Here is an 18,761-nt window from a genome sequence, read left to right as displayed (position 1 = left end):
GGAGGAGGACGGGTGAAGACCTCCCCCTCACACAACACGTATGTTATCATCACCCCCCACCGCCCATAAAAACCAATCAGCCAATAACGACTCGGCGCTCCGGACAGCGGCGTAACGGACACCTTTAAAAGCGTGCTGCTGCTCTGGCATTGGTGGTTTTTGAGGAAGGGTGTCACCGGAGGTTCACACAGATCACAGATCACTGGTATAACTCACGCAGATCGACGACAGAAGTTGAACTTCATCATTACAGTTACATGGCGGTTTTCCCCTGTATATCGAGGGTTTCGAGGATTTGGTGACGACAGCGCTCTGTCCCTCGAAAGGCCAACACATTTGGGTCTATTTGGCGAAGCAGTCCTGCGAGCTTTGACTGTCACTGTACCTGTCCGAGGTTCTGAAACTGACCGGAAAACGAGCTTCGGGTTCCCATGACTCGGTGTGGAGGACTGCACCTGACTTTGTTCACAAGCGACACATCAGCAGCCGGACGAGAGCAGTTCATGAGAAAGTAGCTGCCCGTGCTTTGAGTGGGATCTTTTTGTTTGTTTGTTTGTTTTAGATTATTTTTAGTTTGAAAAACGGTGATTTATTATTATTTTTTTTTTAAATAACCGTGCTTTTATCGCTTGAGAAGAGATGGCAAGAAGGGGATAACTCGATCGCCCTGAATTAAAGGTCGATCTAGACTTTACTGCTGGACAATGCCTGATGCACAGATGCTGGTTTAACGTATGATTCTATCTCCGCTGCATTCATAATGGAAGTGTCAACAAACGGGTCAGGTTTTGGGATCGAATCTCTGCTCTCGCATAGACCCGCGAGTCCGTGTATTTCAAAAGGAGACGGCTTATTAGGGGAGTGCAGGTCTCCGACTTTAAGCCCGCGCTCAGACCTGGACAGCGACTGCTCGTCACCCCCCTCACCGAGACGAGATTCGGTGGAAGACGCGGTGCAAAGGCATTCTCGCACTTTAGGACTCGAGTCCCCGTTACAGATATCTCAGCCACGGACGGTGACCTCTTCTTTCCTAATTCGAGACATTCTGGCGGACTGCAAGCCCCTGGCCGCCTGCGCGCCCTACTCCAGCGACGGCCCGTCAGCGCACGAGGTCGAAGACTACATAGAAAAGCTTCACAGCAATTCGTCGTCGGATAGCGAATACCGGGGTAAGATGAAATAAAGATGTATATAAAATCTACCAGTATAATTATAGATAATCATTCAGTAAGCAGAATAATTTTTTTTAAAATAATCTCGTGAATGTCTGGCATTTTAAATATTACAAAGTAAAATGTTTCCCTAAATATAAGGATAGTCTCTGGATAATTAATTTCTATTAATTGAGATGTCTTATATGTTTATTTAGCATAACTTTAATTTCCTGATTATAGTAAGTAGATAGAAATGTTCTACTATTAATATCTAGTTCGAAGAAACTGTTACATTCGTTGCTACTGAGGATTTATAGACAAAAACATAGACCAAATAACCTAAAGGTACACTCCAAAACTTTAACCCTTCTAAACAGGAACGTGGCGTGTATTGAATGTATCATTCACGCACACTACATATTGAGCATATCTTGTTATTTCGTTATAACATTATGTAATATCTTATTAACTAATTATATTAAAGGCAATATAATTTAAAAACAACAATCGTGCTCTGATCCTAAATATAAAAAATAGATGTTTTAAACATTTGCAGTTATACAGTTATTCAGATTACATTTAAAATACTTTTTATGCCAAGTTCATGATTTATATTTTCTTAAATATAATTTTACGGTGCTCATTCGCCCATATTATTCGCTTTTTTAAAATTAATGAAATTTCTAGGAGATTGACTACAATTTGTCCGCCTGGTAATCAGATTTGTAACGCAGGGCTCTGCTAGCTGTTTAGCAGTCTTTTCCACGCCTCTGTGCGGTTTCAGCCTTCTTGCCTGACTGATTCGCATCCCTTGTGGTCCAATTAAGTGGATTAATGTGGCATTGTTCAAATCCGATCAGCGGGCTTTGAACTTTCACTCATTTTCAGCTCAAGACATCCCGATAAATTTAGTTATGAAAAAGCGAAATTGATGCGATGCTGTTCAAATTTAGTATAAATAAATCCGGCGCAGACTATTCTATGACACAAAAGTTCTGCCCCCCCCCAAAAAAACATTTTAAATGTGAGTTGTTTGTATCAAATTCTTCTCTTTAAGTGACGCATTGTTATTTATTTGCAGTAAAAGATGAAGCAGATCGGGAAATATCTAGCAGTAGAGAAAATCCCTCATCTCGGCTTAAGAAGCCAAGGAAAGCACGTACCGCGTTCACCGACCACCAGCTAGCCCAGCTGGAGCGCAGCTTCGAGCGCCAGAAATACCTAAGCGTGCAGGACAGGATGGAGCTGGCGGCGTCACTCAGCCTCACCGACACACAGGTCAAAACGTGGTACCAAAATCGAAGGTGAGCTGGAAAGTTTGATGAGGGAGAAAAAGGCCCAGATTTTTTTTTTTTTTTTTGGGGGGGGGGGGGGTAGGGGGCGGGGGGATCATAATCGGCAGTATAACCTGCTATCTGCTTTCGGGGATTAATAAACCAGTAGTTTAATCAATCAAGAGGTAGATTTCGAGGCTTCACCTGTATGTATACATTTTTGAAACGTAGACACGAATTGATTGAAAAGCTTGAAATGTATAAATCCACAGGCATATAGTAGGCCTACGACTTCACAACACTTTGGACATGAATAATAAATTAATGCATGGCGTATTAATAATTAAATCACCAAGCTGTAATTACATTATTGCTATAATTATGAATTATTTACCTGGAACTGGCTCTGTTGAGTGACAATGTGACAGATGAATGTATCACGGGACATACAGGTTACCCAAACATACATAAAAACTCATACTCTTGTTTCCTCATAAATAAAAGTAACGTTATGATGCAGGCTCACATCAAATATAACTGGGCAAAAGTCTCAAAACATTTTGATTTATATCGAGATTGAAATGACCATTACTGATATTATTCCCTTGTTTCTAATATTTAAGGACAAAGTGGAAGCGACAGACAGCAGTCGGACTGGAGCTTCTCGCGGAAGCGGGCAATTACTCTGCTCTTCAAAGAATGTTTCCGTCGCCTTATTTTTATCCCCAAAGTCTTGTATCCAACTTGGATCCCGGAGCCGGACTTTATTTGTACAGAGGTCCGTCTGCACCTCCGCCGCCGGTGCAGCGGTCGCTTGTACCGAGAATTCTCCTGCATGGTGTTCAGGGAGGCGGGGAGCCGGCTCTTCCCTCGTTGCCCGGTGTGTTAGCGCGACCGACCCCGCAGCGATGAACTGCCCTAGGAACTGCCTCTCAACTCCTCAGGAATGATCAGGTGCGCTTGGGTATATTCGGTCACAGAACACGCGTAATTACAGACGGCCGAAGTTATTTTGCAACGCGCGGAAGACGAATGTTAGGTGTCTGACAATTTTTAAATAATATACTTGACAAACTTGCTCTAAAGTTTGTATAAAGCTCTGTTTCAAAGCTCCTCTAAAGCCTTCTGACTGGCCCTTGAACCCACCGGCAACAAGCTTGCTACTCCCAAAAGGAACGAAAGGGAACTGAGGACTTGTACACCAAAATCTCTTATTACACATTTCAGTAGTGGGATCACCAGAAGCGGTCAAATAAATAATTTTAAACAATTTAGTAATATTCGAACATTAACAACACTAATAGAAAACCAAACACCATGCTAATAATTATTATTATTACTATTATAAAATAGCAATTATTGTTATTAATAATTATTCATAAAATGTTTTGTCTATGAACACTAGACAAATATTGGTGGAGAAGGTCCCCATCACGTGGCATTATAATTTGGTGAGTCCCACAAAAAAACAAAAAACAAAAAACAACAACAAAAAAAAAACCTAAACAAAAAACAAAACAAAAACAACAACAACTGTGTGTCACAATTGTGTCGTGTTTGAGTAGTTTATTGATGATTTTGTTGACGCCAAAATACTTTTTAAATAAAGATTGTAAATAAAGTTATATCGAAAATGATGCTTGGGATTCGTGTTTTTATCACCAATGCAAATAACAGCAGAAATTGGTAGGTTATGTCCGTTTAAGAGTTATTTAGCTGGACTTGTATATAACATATATTCAGTAAAACATATGTACAAGTGCTGAAGAATATTTCATTTAACCAGGGCACCTAAACAGAATATAGTTGTTATTTATGATTTTAGTATTAGAGGAACAATATTTGTAACATTTTAAGAAAAAATATTTTAATAAAAGCCGCGTAGCTTTCGTTTGCTCGCAGCCTAGAATGGAGAATGTCCATATCCCTGCGTCATGTACTCCAGGATTTACATTTATCTACCTTCCAAAAATCGTGCACTTAATTGTGGAATTTCACCCGATGACAACTGGAGGGGGACTGCTTTAAAAACAAAAGGCACTTGTATGTGCGGCCGAACTACACACACCAGCCATGTAGGCGTCACATTACTAACAAATCAATCAAATATTAACGCGTAGCACGAAAGCCGACTGTTTATGTTAATAACGGGACCGTGAAACCTAATATTTCTGTCACATTGCTTGCGAAGTCTTGGCCAAGCGTCAGCAGCTGGCGACCGGGCGCCTCAGACAAAACGCGTGGACAGCTGGTCAGCGGCGCCGAGGACGCGCTGTCGTGCCAAGCGCGTACACGTCCACTCTCCCAGACCTCGGAGAAACTCCAGCCAGCAAAAACTGGCGGAATGGCTCTTAAGAATAAGACAAAAGACTTAAACGCTTGCCGATAATGCAGGAAGCAAATAAATTAGTGAGATTATCTGGTCGCTATTCACGTCATATTCGCCCGTCACTGTGGAAAGATAGTGGACCATTCCGGTCCATTTTAAAAGTACGAACTTCCTAACTGGAATGTAATCAGAGTGTCAATCTTTAGGAAATGCGTCCTTACAGCACTACAAAATGAATTAAAACAACACATCAAACCACTAGATCATTGAAGTTCGGAATATCACTAAATCACTAAAACACTTTGTATAGCCCAAAGCCTTTTTTTTGTGGCCCCCGATCTACACGTGGAGGATTTCATGCCCGTACAGTCTTGCCTTGGCACAGGTAGAAAGTGTGAGACATCAACGCCCGTGACCCAAAGCCCCAGACTGCGGCTGGCTGTCTGAGCGCAATCCCTCCGTGGAAGAGCCAGTGCGGCTGCGTGATCGTGTGCGGAGCCGGCGCGGCTCCTCTCCTTTTACCCGTCTGCCGGGTCCGTCTCGTCTGCGAGCTTCCTCCTCCTCCTCTTCTTTTTGGACTTGGGCTCGCTGTCTACGCCGCTGGAGAACTCGGAGCGGATCAGCCTGGCCACTCGCTCTTTGGCCGTGAGCTTGTTGCGGGGTCTGCAATACATGTTCAATGCGTAAGCACGGCTGAAAATCAGCTGGGAAATACCACTGCCTGACCGATGAGCAAAGAACAAAAAAAGAGGAAAAAATAAATGAAAGCCTATTTTTGTGAAGATGTGTTGAAGTTTCAATCAGGAATGGACCATAAAATAAAACATTTGCTAGAGAACCGTAGGTGTGCACTACGAGAGCCTTGCCAAGCCTGTGATCGGAGGACGGGGTACAGCCGCCTGGTCTCACCCAGTGGCCCTGGAGCGGGAGATGGGGACACGGTCAGCTGGGAATTCTGGGAGAAGTTCCCACTGCTGTCGATGACTGGGATGTTTGGCAGCAACAGGGGCTGCTGTAAAACCAGGCTCTGTTTACCTGATCAATAACTACAGCCTGGAGCGGTGTTGTGCCCCTCAGGGAAAGCTTGGGGATGGAACCCCCACCCCTCAGGGCCCGGAGGAGGAGGATTGAAATCGCAGTTATTGATCTTTAGCAGGTCCTTGGGGCTTCTGCAGAGACCCGATGCATGAGAAGCTGCAGCTGCACAGTCAGACTGATCGACATCCTGTACGCGTCACGAGATCACACAAAACGTCTTCATCAGCAGCGCAAGCGGCCCCTCTGGCCTCGGGCAAAGTACTTAAGCACTCCTAACTCCTGCTCCAATTCTTTTTCGCTTCCTTCCCTTTCCTTGGTCCTTTTCGAAACTTGCCGCGGATCACAAAGTATTCCTCCACTGGTGTATACATCACCAGCCAACCAATTCACACAGCACAGCATCCAAAGGACAGGAATGTAGCTACGATGTCGAAACAGAAAGGCTATCGCGGTATGGGAAGTGCTACTAGGGAAAGGGGACCTTACCCGGCTCGCTATAGCTGGCCTGCGCACGTCTTTCTTAGATTACAGCAGGACAAGCTCACCCTTGGCTGCCCATTAATCTCTCCCGTCACTGGTCAGTGTGTCCAACACGTGGCACGGGCAGGGAATGGGGCCGTGGGCCCCAGGAGCCCAGAACATCCTCCCAAAACCTTCTCCCAAACTTAAACAGCATCTCTGGTTAAACTAATGGGTATTAGGATTTTTGGTACAAATCATTTACAATGGGGACATTTAGAAGAAAAGAAAAAAAAAAAGCTTCAAAAAACAAAAACCCAAGTATCTCAGAAGTTGCATTCAAGATGGAAACAAAGCTTAAAGACATTTGGGCCACAGTAAAAGTTCCACAAAAACACACATATGAGCAGCACTGGCTAATTGCATGAATACCCAGCAGTCAGTCAAATCTGCTTAAAATAAATAACCTCACACAGGTGTGCGCACACCATACTTACAAACATCTGCCTGTATATAGAAAAACAAAACAAAGGAATATGTGTAACCTCACAGAAGGGCTGCTGGGTATTTTTAGTCCATTCTCAGTGATGAGGATCATAATGGTCACCTGCACTCCAGAGGTCTTTGTTGTTATGGGCTGTGTGTGTGTGCGCGTGGTGTTTGCATGTGTATGTTTGTAGTGGTGTGATAAAGCTCATTAGAGAAGTCTTGTCTGGACATGGATAGTGTATGCCACAGACCGCTGTAATGAAGTCTCCACTGACAGGGAGGCCAGTCGCAGCCAAGACAACACAACTTTATACACACACACACGAACGAGAGTGAAGGAGGTTATTGTTATCAGGGTCAAAGTTCTGATTACTTCTCAATCAAATTCTGCAGACATGAGACAAGTCCATCACAGTGGCATTTGGTAAACTGAGATATCGGCTGTCTGCAATGACAGCTAATTAATACTTTATGAGAATCGTCTGGACATCAGTGCGCATGTTTGCATATATAGATACACACACATACATCTGTGTGTGTTTGTGTGTGTGTGCTTGGAGTTCTGACCCTCAGGGACCCTTATTGTCCTGCTCCATGGGTTCTCTTCACAGGTCGTGCTATAGGTCACCCTGCCAATTATCAGTGGTTAGACTTAGAGACACACACACACACACACACACACACACACACACACACACACACACAAGCGCTAACAAAGAGAGGGTGTATTATCAGCATCTCTGAATATACTACAGGTATAATTATGCTTTACAATATAAAGGACTGCCATTTACAATGCAAGAAAAAGTTGTCAGCAAAACATGAAGTTCTAGAAATATTTGGAGAATGTAATTCTATAGTATAAAGTGAGCAATGTCATTTACCCAGTATACAAGCCTTGCATTTACTCATAAAGCAATGTTTAACAATGTCATATCTCTCTGTTAAACAGCATGTGCCACAATCCGGTAGAGAGACTGAACGCAAAGGCTTTGCTGCCTGTATTTTAAACACAAGAGACCAGGACAAAATGGGCCAGAGCATCAAAAGGGAAGACGAGCCTGCTAGGTGGAGAACACAGCCGACCACTTTCCTGGTGATAATTGTCTACAATCACAAGTCAGCTACAAACCGTATGACACGCAACAGAGTGAGAAGAGAAGTGGACACACACAGACTGTCCATCTCACACGTACACACACACACGCTTAGTTCACATACTGCAGTATAGTAAGGATAATACAGATCTCACCTTGCAACTGAAAAGACTGACCGGCCACACACACACACACACACACACACACACACACACACACACACACACACACACACACACACACACACACACACACACACACACACACACACACACACACACACACACACACACTCTCTCCAGGACCAGCCTGGACATGGCCTGGCTAACCAGAATCAGGCTGCAGCTTGTGCACTACGTGTCCTGTGGGAGGGCAATCGGTTGACCACTAATGACCCCACGGCGTCCGGCAGCGGCCGACGCACGCGCCCCTCTCGCCTAGCAACCGTGCAGCGATGTCCAGTCAACAGATCGGGCTACGCCTGCCGTTAGACTCTCCACGCGCCACCTGCCCGCCGCTACGCCCTCACCCCTCTGGTGCTCTCCACCCGTCTATAGCCACACATGCCCTGTGAACTAGCTGCCGAATGCAGGCTGGCCAGGTGTGTGGCGCCCGTTCCAAATAGCCACTCCTGCTGGCTTGAGGAGGAAGAGGAGGAGCCGGACGGGAGGAAGGAGAGCGGGGTAGGTGCAGTCTGTGAGTCTGCCACACCTCTCTGACCTTCGGCTGCACCAGGACGGTGGAAACGCGTGCAACTGCCAAGCTTGCTTGTCGACTGGCAGAGCTCCGTCTCTGAGGATGTGTGTGTGTGTGTGTGTGTGTGCGTGTGTGTGTGTGCGTGTGTGTGTGTGTGTAGCCCATGCAGCCAAGAGAAACATGCAGTGGTAAAACACAGTGGTGATGTTTGCACAAAACAAATCACTTACAGTAATGAATGTATAACAAAGTGGTCAAAGTCATATTTAACAAGGGACATAAAAATCAAACATGGGATCAGAGAATGTAGAAAAAAAAAATAGGAGAGATAAAAAATAAAATACATGGAAATACCTAAATTATTCATGCTTCTTTAAAATATTAAAATCAAGCAAAATATTAAAATCAACAAAAAACTTGGGGTGCATCATCTCACGGTTCAAACTAAACCTACAAAGACTAGATGTAATCTCACAATAAATGCTGCTATACACGCCCCACCAAGACAGCGGCTTCACGCTCCACCGCGCAGGCTGAGCAGAAAACCCAACAGCACACCTTTTAATGTCCTTTCTGCTGCCCTTTGTCGTCCCCTCGGCGGCGAGGGACAGGCCCTGGGGCGCGTCCCTCAGGCCAAAGCTCTTGGCGGCATGGCCCAGGTGGAGGTTGCGGATGTGGAAGACGTGCTTCAGCGCGGAAGGGTACGCCGTGTACGCCCTCACGTACGACTGCAGGGCTGCGGGAAAAGGCTGGCGTTAGGAATCTGTGAAAGTTACACGGACTGAAGTGTCAAAGTTGGTTAAACTAGCAAACTAACAAGTCAAAGGAATGCGAGATATCAACTTGGTCAAGTCATTTAAAGTAGTGAAGAATTTAATGGGCCTTTTTTTTTTTTTTAGTACATCAAATTTAGGACTTTGCTTCTTTTTAAAATATGGACAATTTACATGCCTCTTTCCAGACAAATTCAATATTTCAATGTTGTTGTGGACGTTAAAGGTTCAGATTTTTTTCCTTGCTGTATAAATAAGGGTGGAACCTGCGTACTGGTACATGCTCCCCATGCTGAAATATATATGGTAAAAGTGGCCTGCGTTTTCACTGATCCCTGAACAAGCCCCCAACGACCCGACACCCGGTTCTGCCTGCCATGGAGAGGCGAGCTCACAGGCTCCGCCTCCCATCCAGCCCTCGCGCGGTTCACGGGCCGGCGTGGGAGGACACGCTAGGCCTACCTTTCTTGGCTGCCTGCACCGATTCTGGGCTTCCGTGGACAAAGTTCTCAAAGTCCGTCTGCAGGACTGTGGCTCTCTCGCGCATCTCTAGCTCCCGGGAACCTGCTTTCTGAGCAGAGGGCAACGAAGCACACGCACCCGCTGTAATGAAAGCCGCACTGGGAGAAGCCGCCGTTCGCAGATTTGTTTAGAAACCACCAAGAGCTCAGTCAGACTCGGTCAGAAGTAAAACTCAGGATTAAAATCCCTCCATCACAGACAATTTGAATTAGTTCATCAATTTATTCAATTTAAATAATAAATCAAATTTTGTGCTTTTATTTTAAAAAAAGTACAAATAAAGAACCCAGTAGAATACATTCGATCTAACCCAGTGTCATGCATTAGCATAAACAGCACAGCTATGAAACGTTCTTGTCAGATAAAAGAGAAGGGAAAAAAACTGGTTAAACATACTGTATTCTGTGAGCTCCCCCCTCCTCTGACCCCTGACCTCTCCCAGATAAAAAGGGCCCACAGGGGGGTATTAGCAGACGCAGCCGATTGGTGTAGAGAGGGAAGAGGAAATTAAATCAGGATTAAGAGTGCCTGAGAGCTGGCCGAGGCCCTCATTGTGGAGAGGGGGAGGAAGGGGAACCTTTTCATAACTGTGCCCTGTTAGAGCTGCAGGCGAGAACCTGCAATCTTAGGCCTTGAGAGCTCAGAGATCAGTGAGAAAGGAACCGGAGACAAACACGCCGAGCCTGGCCCCGCTACGGGGTCCGCGAGCTGGACATACCTTGCCCTCCCATCTGCCCCTGCCTTTGAAGTGATCGTCCTGCATCAGGGTGGACAAGACGTCTTCCATCTTCATCTCGCAGAGGCTGAAACACAGAGCGAGGGCATTGAACCGGCAGAACAGGGTCGAGACGGCCTAGGACAAGAACAGAACGCGATCGGGGGGCGTCGAATCCAACCCAAACCCAACCCCTCTCCCCCCGCACTGCGCCACACCGAACAGCAGGCCATTTAAGCTCGAGCACCGTGCCGGGGGCTTTAGGACGTGGAATCCGAGAGGGGGAGCGTGCGCGTCGGCGGGGCTCCGCGTGACAGATCCGCTCCGCCCGCGTGGTTCCTCCGCTCGCGCAGGGCGCGCGACAGCACGCGATGGCTCTGGCGGGTGCCGCACTCGCGCCTGCCAGTACTGATATCATGGACGATCCATCAGCCCAGCCCCACTGCTGATCGCCGCCATGCCGTGCGCTCCAGAGCGGAGAGGGAGCGAGCCTGACCGCCTCACGCATGACTGACGGCGCCACCTCCGGCGGTTAGCTGTCCGTCCACACACCTGATGTTGTGACTGGCCAGAACGTCCACGTAGGCGGTCTCGGAGGGGGTAAGGAAGAGGAGGCCGCTGCCCCGAGCTCCAATGCGTGCCGTGCGGCCCACGCGGTGCACGTATTCCGCTGCGGAGACGGGAGGGTCATACTGCAACAACAACAACAGCAGCAGCCGTGAGACACGACACGGCAACCGCACGGGCCGACACGGCAACAAAGCCGCAATTACCACTCCCGAAACTTCTCAGTCGATTCTCAACATGCGGCATTTCGGTAGTGGTGCAGCAGTGTTTTCTTAACTCTGCACGGCGTAGTGGATGACAGGGTGGAGGTGGAGGTGGGCAGAAGGAGGACGCACCTGCACTATCCACGTTACCTGCGGAAGATCCAGCCCTCGAGCTGCTACATCCTTCACAGAAAGAAAACACAAGCAAATAGAGGGAGTCAAAAAGCACACACACACTCACACACACTCACACACACACACACACACACACACACACACACACACACACTCACACACTCACACACTCACACACACACACACTCACACACTCACACACTCACACACTCACACACTCACACACTCACACACTCACACACACACACACTCACACACACACACACTCACACACACACACACACACACTCACACACTCACACACACACACACACTCACACACTCACACACACACACACACACTCACACACACACAGTGAGGCATTTGCTCCGCGGCGCTTTCAAACGGCCCTCCGCTGAACAGAGGACGGCGTAGAAGAATAACCCCGGCCTCTAAACAAAGGCTGTTTACTCTCTTGATTTCTCCCCATTATCCTTCGCAGATTCGGGGGGCCCAGCCAAGATGAGCTTTATTAATGACTGCTGGAAGTCAGCGGGGTGAGGCACAGAGCTCCGGGCCTCTGCGCCTCCCTCCCCTGGTCTCGTGGCCCAGCCGGGATAAGCCAGGGCTGGGCAAGACTCCGGGCTGCCTGGGGTGTGCCGTTCCTCTGGAGCTCGGTGCAGATGGAGGCCGGGGCAGGGCCAGACCTGCCTGTCAGTGGCATTAAAACGACTCATTTACTCCAGGAGTAATGGTCAGGAGTGATGTGACCGGGGAGAGGGCCAACGGAAAGACCACCACTCCTAACGCCACTCCGGATTCTCATGCACAGAAGTTCATTTAAGTATATGATACAATTCTGTTATAGAAAACATTACATTGGAGGTATAACAGTTCAATGCGAATTTTATTGTTTTTTTTAAAAAAAATTTAAATTAGGATAAATAGAATAAATAAATTAGAAAATCACAAGAGAGAAAAGCAGTGCTGTGCTTGGTAGCACTTGGACAGACACCCGCCTTTAAAGATGAAAGATTTCCTAAATAACTCATCACCATCAACAGGAAGATATGATCGGAACTGTTTAAACACAGCTGTCCCCTCACACTCCCTGAGCGTCTGAAGTAGACACGTTTGGTCGGAGCGCGAGAAGCCCGGCCAACGAGGTTAACAGTCGCGGGCCAGCAGCGAGTCCCGCCGAGGGCTCTAGCATGCGCGGCCGCGGGACCTTTCGCCAGGCCTGGCAGCTGGAGCGGGGGGAGGCGATCCCGGAGTGGGCGGGGCTGGCGGAGGACGCCATCCCAGCTGGGGATGGGTTAGTGACGTCTTGGCACAGAGAGAGCCCAGCGGTGATGGCTGGCTCGGTGCCCTGTCTGCCGTTACAGTAGCAGAAGCTACAAATCACCACCAACAGCAAGAGCAAAAATTGAGGAAACTAAGTAAAGAACAGCCTTCACAAATAAACCAATCGGGGACATTACAAGGACTGTTACTCCTGGTGCCTTCCTACAGTCAATATAAGATGACTAACAGGCAAAAAGAGGCCCAGTTTATTTGTAGGCAAATCGGTGCGTTTCACCGTGAACACTCACCGTACAAAGAAGCACGCCGGACTGACTCTGGGAGAACTCCTGAAACACCTCTGTCCGCTCCTTCAGACAGAAACACACAAGGTCAGCTATATTACTCAAATATAGACCTGGGAGCCACACACACACAGACACACACTCACAGACACACACTCACAGACACAACCCCAATTCATACAATTAAGAAAAAGACTTAACATTTAGTTAAAAGGTTGAGGCAGATGCATTAAACACGATGTTCTCTAGTTTGAGAGATTTGCAGAACGTCATACAGAAAAGGATCTGATACATGTTCCCTTCACACTATCATAATGCCAAAAGCAGATGTATCCAGAGCCATCAGCAGTGGGGGAGGTACGACGCCCGCTGCATCTATGTAGTGAGAACAGCCACAAACTTCCTGCAGAGACAAAGAAGCAGCGCCGTGGAAGATTGCCCGGGCAACAGCGGAGACAGCAGCACTACTTCTGTCTGTGTGTGTCTCTGTCTCTCTCTCTCTCTCTCTCTCTCTCTCTGCAGTGCAATCTGTTGTGCTTTCTGGAACAGCTGTGCGTCTCCTGCGGCTCTCCTCGTCGTCGGAGGCGTCCAGCGCTGGGGCCGTACTGTCCCATTACCAAACCCATCCATAACACCGTGGCACCCTCCCCCGTTAGCTTCTTCGGAGGGACAGGCAGAGAGGCCTCACGCCAAACGCCTCCCAAACCAGCCAGCCCACCCGGGCCATATGGGCAGCTTGGGCCACGGCCGTTAGCACGGGCAGGGTAGGGCTTACACAGGGGTGGTCCACGCGAGTGTCCCTTGGCACCGCCACAGGGCATCCGACCGGTGCAGTCACTCCACCAGCTGGTCCGCACGTGCCCGCCCAAGTGACCCAGGCCAGAGAACCGCTGACTGGCAAGGGTTTTAGTGGTGCCGGATGTTACGACTGGGAGACCTGCAAGTGGCGACGAAAGGCACTTGCGGAGAAACTCCGGGGTGTTTTACTCCGAGGCTCGGCTGATCCGGTTAAAGATCAAACGCCAAAAGCGGGTGTTAAGGCAAAGAGCGCGTGCCTGCACGGTCCGCAGACCCACGGGGAGGCGCCGAGGGTAACACCTGTGCGTAACACGAAGGTGAGCTTGTGCTGGTACTGCACCGATATCTCGCTCCAGTAACATACTTCGGCGGACACCGCGCCACTCACCTGTTGCTGCATGTTGCCGTGGAGCCGGAAGAAGCCGAAGGCCAACTGGGGCTTGTGCGAGCCGGCAGGTTTGTCAGACAGAACGGCAGAGAGGAGCGTGAGCAGGAACTCTACCGCCTCACAGCTGGACACGAAGACGATGAGCTTCTGTCCTCGTTCATACTGATCAAGGCCAGGGGGTGGGGGAAATCAACCAATCAATCAATTGACCTACCATCTCTTACACGCTCAGTTTCCTTTAAAAGAACATTAAATGGAACATCAAATCCAACATTTCCACGTCCACATGACTACAAGCTAAGAAGATTCCTCACACATAAGACTAATGTTCCAAAAGTGGAGGCCACTTGCATCATTCTACAGACTATTCGAGGTCACACCTGCTGTTCTTTCTGTCTTCATGTTTTCCGTAAGGCTACAGAACAGGACTGCATGATTTCTACGCCACCACCAAATGGCCATAACTGTAGCTACGTATTGCAATACTGTAATATTGCAAAGCACACCAGTGAACCTCTGAGATGGGTAACGAATAAAGTTCAACCTGATTTATACTGACCAAAGCTTTTTATGCTTGACTAAACATGTTAATGCTGTGAAAATCACCCACAGACCACTCGTGTCAGTGGTTGGTTGGTCAGCGCAAAATAAGTGTATTATTTGTTAATGTGATACCAATTAACAAATGCTGTAGCCCAATTACATGTTATTTAGCTCCAAGGCAAGAAGTAAATGACATCTCAAAACACTGTCAGGAAGAAATACTACTGTGCATTATTGAGACGTGAGCGATCACCGTGTAAGCTACCTTGCACTTGGCCAGTATGACCGCGGCAAGGCAGACCAGCCGGAGCTTGCTGGGCACCACCACCACGTGCTGCTGCAGCCTGCTGGGCACGGCGTAGCTGTCCACCTGCGGGGCAGCGGGCGGAGCGGCCTGGCGGGGGTGCTCTGCCGCCTCTGCGCTGCTGCCCGCAGCCTCCGAGACATGGACGTACACCGGGGTTGTCATGCTAACGCTGGCTAATCGCGACAGCCCTGGGGAAGGAAAACCAAAACGGACCACTGAGGGACCACTCGTGGGGTGGGCGGATGCGACGATTCACAGCAAATTTTTGAGGGGACGTGGTTTAAAGGCCGTGTGAGGAGAGCAGGGTGCTTCCTCAGCGCCAACCTTCCTGGCCTACCCTCGGTGAGTGTGGCGGAGAGCAGCACGTTCTGCCTGCTGGATCCCGCTGTGTTCAGGGCATTCAGAACCACAGTCAGGTCCTTCTCGAAGCCCAGGTCCAGAGTCCTGCCAGAGCAGAACAACAGGCGCTTACAGGGACGGCAACCATGGAAATAAATGTGGTAATTCAGAAAATGACTCTCGTTCCCCGTCACGCGCACGCACGCCCACACACCTGTCTGCCTCGTCCAGAACGAGCCAGCGCACCGCACTGAAAGCGATGCTAAGAGTGTTCTTGATGTGGTCGACCAGCCTGCCCGGGGTGGAGATCAGAATGTTTATGCCTTTCCTCAGCCTGAAAGAATCCCAGGAAAACAAGCAGAACTCCATGTTAAGGTTTAGATCATTTTCACATGGTGGCACATTTCCGCCTGTATAAACACAGTCAGTTATTTTGAACATCCCCAAATCGCAGAGCCGGATTATTTCTGCCGAAAATAAAAAAGACTGGCTTGGGGTGCAGCTCTTGCCTGGCTTTCTCTGCTTTTCTCTTTTCTCCTCCCATCAGAACTCCAGGCACGATCCAGGTGAAGGGCTGAAGATAAAGGAGCAACCAAGACACACGGGAAAAAGAACCAAGATAGATATTGTTCATTTCCAAGGAACTGCATTATTGTTGCAAATACACATATTCTGCAAGAACAGCTTTACACAAGACCAGGCTGAAGCCATGAAGTCAAGGGCAAAAGTGTCAGGGAAGAACTCGCTGAGATGATGGCATGACCAAGATACAGAGAGAGGAGCCTGAAAGGAACAAACGCCTCTACGTCTCTAGTTCATTCAAAGTTTCACCTTTAGAAGTTTCTGGAAGATCTGAAAGCTTTGCTGGGCTAGCTGAGAAAAAAAACGAACAGAAAAACAAGAATGAGAGGTTAAAAACATCATTTTCCTAAAGTAATTACAAAAATCACTCGATGAGCATGATATGTTCAAAGGACGCAAGTCATTTAAATGCATACCTCTCTCGTAGGTACAATCACTACAGCCAGTGGTCCATCTGATCTCTAAAATAGCATAGAAATGAAAAACACTATTTATGCACGTAAAAGAAATAAAATTTGATTAGTGCTACATCGAGAAGCCAAAAACCCCCGAGTACCCAACAGGCCCATCAGTAAAGCAGCGTGAAAGGAAGACAGTGTGCCATCTGCGGTTCACCGCCCGGAAAAATCCACCTAAAATATGTCGCATTCCATGCGAGCACTGCTACGAGAGACGATCTAACGCGGCAGCGCTGTCCGTCTAATCCACGTCTGAATGGCGGTCTGAACCTCAGTGCGCACTGAGCCCGGCGCTCCTCACCCAGGAACGGCGGCAGGCTTGCGCTCTCGTTTAGCGAGAGTGGCTGGAACAGAGCACAGAGCTCCGGCCAAGCTGATATCAGCACGGGCATAACAGGAGGGCTGCAGCAGCTGATATCAGTACTTGGATAGTAAAGCACAAACCCTTTATTCTTAGTTTCACTTGCCTTTACTTTGGGTTGTATCGCTTGCAAGGACTGGACCAGAGGAATCCCGTAAGCCAGGGTTTTTCCTAAATGACCAACGATAAGACATTTGCTTCCTGCAGCACTTTAGTTTTAAAGTATATTGCATTAAGACGAAAATCTGAGCTGCATCCAAGAACGCTGAAAGCATCAGTATAAAGATACTGAATACTGAACCATCAGTATAAGGTATTTCTCAGACTCCTAACATTTCCTACCTGATCCTGTCTGGGATCGAACAACAGCATCTTTTCCCGACAGGAGCACTGGGATGGTCTGCTTCTGCACACTGCAAATACACGCCGAAGTGTGAGAGTGCAAGTAAGAGCTGGCTTGCTGCTACAGTACTAATTAAATGGTGTGAAAATCATGCCTGCACCTTGTCATACTTGTCACATTTAAAACCTTACTGAGTGTCGCCACCTGTAGAGAAACACATGTTCAGGGAAAGTTTACATGAACAACATCTGATGCAGAACTGCCAACCTGTCTTATTTCGATTCACAGATACATTCGGAAAAGCTGAAAGAAAAATAACCACATATAAATCATTCCTGCTGCACGAGTACGACGCTAAGATAGCTCCGATGAACTGTGCATGGCACAGGGGCCTTACCAGGTGAGGATGCAGTTCCAGTTCTTGAAAGGAGTTACCAGTGAAGACTTTCTCCGTAACCTGGGTCACCACAGGGCTACAGGTGAAACCAAAACCAGACCTGGTTAGTTTGAATGCAACAGCGTCAAAACCGAGAGCTGCAGTGAAGAGTATTGGTGATGTTTTATTGACCTGAGCACATCGGGGATCTCAGGGTTGTTTCGGAAGAGAGATGATGTCTTAATAAACGTTCTGTCGTGTTCTTTACTTTCTCCGGGCACTTGTGGAGATGTTCTAGCTTTTGCCGACAGCTTGGGCACAGGGGCTGCTGCACGCTTCTCACGCTCTGCGCTGTTTGGTTTGACGTGTCGACTGCTGGCACTTATCGTCCTTCGCTTGGCAGAACCACCTGCTTGGACACCAGACGAGGCTTTCCTTTTTCCAGTCCTTGTGTTGTTCTGCAAATATTAAGAACAGACATAGGAGCCACCCAGCTGCGCATGATGCACGCATGAGGTGGGCAGGGTTGACAGAATGAAGCACATTGACAGTCTGGTTATAAGATGAACTCACCGCTGTCCATTTCTGCCGTGATAAACGGCGCCCCTTCTTAGAGGAGATGGAGTGGACATTTGTTAAGGGGCTCGAAATATTAATCATCAACGTGTCCTCAGTCATGATGACGAATACGAGGTGCCGCCTGCCGTGGAACAAACAGAATTAATTTTGTAAGAATTAATTTTGATCTACTAAATCTGATCTGCCTCTTTAGACTTAAACTAGCTAGCTACCTTAGCTCTTTTAACCAAATCACGACAAACCCAGTTGACTAAGGACATTAAGATATAATTTTGCTAAGCAAATGGCTCGCAACGTGAACCGCTACGTATTAATGTGAAAAATGCAAGCGTGTGTACTGATCATTACTTCAGTCTGTAAGCGAAGGAACAAGACAGGGAAATTAAATACTGTACCAGCTAAGAAGTTTACCAGATCGGTTAACATCAGTAGCTACTACAGTCCACACGTGTTTTCTCCTTCTACAAATAGCACATGACTATTTCCGGATGAAATGCTTGTCAAAATAAAAGTCCAACGGTTCGACAACAATTTCAGAAATGAATTAACGCTATCGAAAAATGCTTGGTTACTGCTCTTTACGGGGGTGCGTCAATAACTAAGTAAATGAATGAATGAATGAATGAATGAATGAATGAATGAATGAACTCAAAGTAATTTTATTTAATAT

General features: G+C 47.6%; 2 protein-coding genes across 2 annotated transcripts; one reads left to right on the top strand and one right to left on the bottom strand.

Annotated features, from left to right (window-relative positions):
• The first annotated feature begins 199 nt into the window (after positions 1–199).
• On the top strand, positions 200–3,649 carry barhl1a (BarH-like homeobox 1a). The gene is made up of 3 exons (XM_027003074.2): positions 200–1,169; positions 2,236–2,458; positions 3,052–3,649. The coding sequence occupies exons 1-3, from the start codon at positions 761–763 to the stop codon at positions 3,338–3,340; spliced, it is 921 nt and encodes a 306-aa protein (XP_026858875.2). The 5' UTR covers positions 200–760; the 3' UTR covers positions 3,341–3,649.
• A 330-nt stretch (positions 3,650–3,979) lies between these two features.
• On the bottom strand, positions 3,980–18,548 carry ddx31 (DEAD (Asp-Glu-Ala-Asp) box polypeptide 31). The gene is made up of 21 exons (XM_027003062.2): positions 18,487–18,548; positions 18,086–18,212; positions 17,705–17,970; positions 17,534–17,609; positions 17,297–17,340; positions 17,136–17,206; positions 16,900–16,964; positions 16,391–16,435; positions 16,224–16,265; positions 15,902–15,966; positions 15,607–15,726; positions 15,391–15,497; positions 15,012–15,241; positions 14,204–14,365; positions 13,024–13,083; positions 11,449–11,499; positions 11,099–11,238; positions 10,550–10,634; positions 9,772–9,880; positions 9,095–9,272; positions 3,980–5,420 (listed from the first exon to the last, which is right to left on the bottom strand). Exons 2-21 carry the CDS (start codon positions 18,188–18,190, stop codon positions 5,276–5,278), a joined length of 2,166 nt encoding a protein of 721 aa, XP_026858863.2. The 5' UTR covers positions 18,191–18,212; positions 18,487–18,548; the 3' UTR covers positions 3,980–5,275.
• Between the last annotated feature and the right edge of the window lie 213 nt (positions 18,549–18,761).

This window comes from Electrophorus electricus, chromosome 9 (assembly GCF_013358815.1).
Source record: "Electrophorus electricus isolate fEleEle1 chromosome 9, fEleEle1.pri, whole genome shotgun sequence".
In the NCBI taxonomy this organism is placed as follows: domain Eukaryota; kingdom Metazoa; phylum Chordata; class Actinopteri; order Gymnotiformes; family Gymnotidae; genus Electrophorus; species Electrophorus electricus.
The sequence above is the reverse complement of the archived record's forward strand: the minus strand, read 5'-3'. Positions and strand labels throughout refer to the sequence as shown.

Coding starts and splice junctions, on each gene's coding strand:
- ddx31 (XM_027003062.2), bottom strand. CDS start 18,190: ATGACTGAGGACACGTTGATGATTAATATTTCGAGCCCCTTAACAAAT. Junction 17,341..17,533: donor TGGAACTGCATCCTCACCTG/GTAAGGCCCCTG, acceptor GTTTCTCTACAG/GTGGCGACACTCAGTAAGGT. Junction 15,242..15,390: donor CTCCGCCACACTCACCGAGG/GTAGGCCAGGAA, acceptor TTCCTTCCCCAG/GGCTGTCGCGATTAGCCAGC.
- barhl1a (XM_027003074.2), top strand. CDS start 761: ATGGAAGTGTCAACAAACGGGTCAGGTTTTGGGATCGAATCTCTGCTC. Junction 1,170..2,235: donor GTCGGATAGCGAATACCGGG/GTAAGATGAAAT, acceptor ATTTATTTGCAG/TAAAAGATGAAGCAGATCGG. Junction 2,459..3,051: donor ACGTGGTACCAAAATCGAAG/GTGAGCTGGAAA, acceptor CTAATATTTAAG/GACAAAGTGGAAGCGACAGA.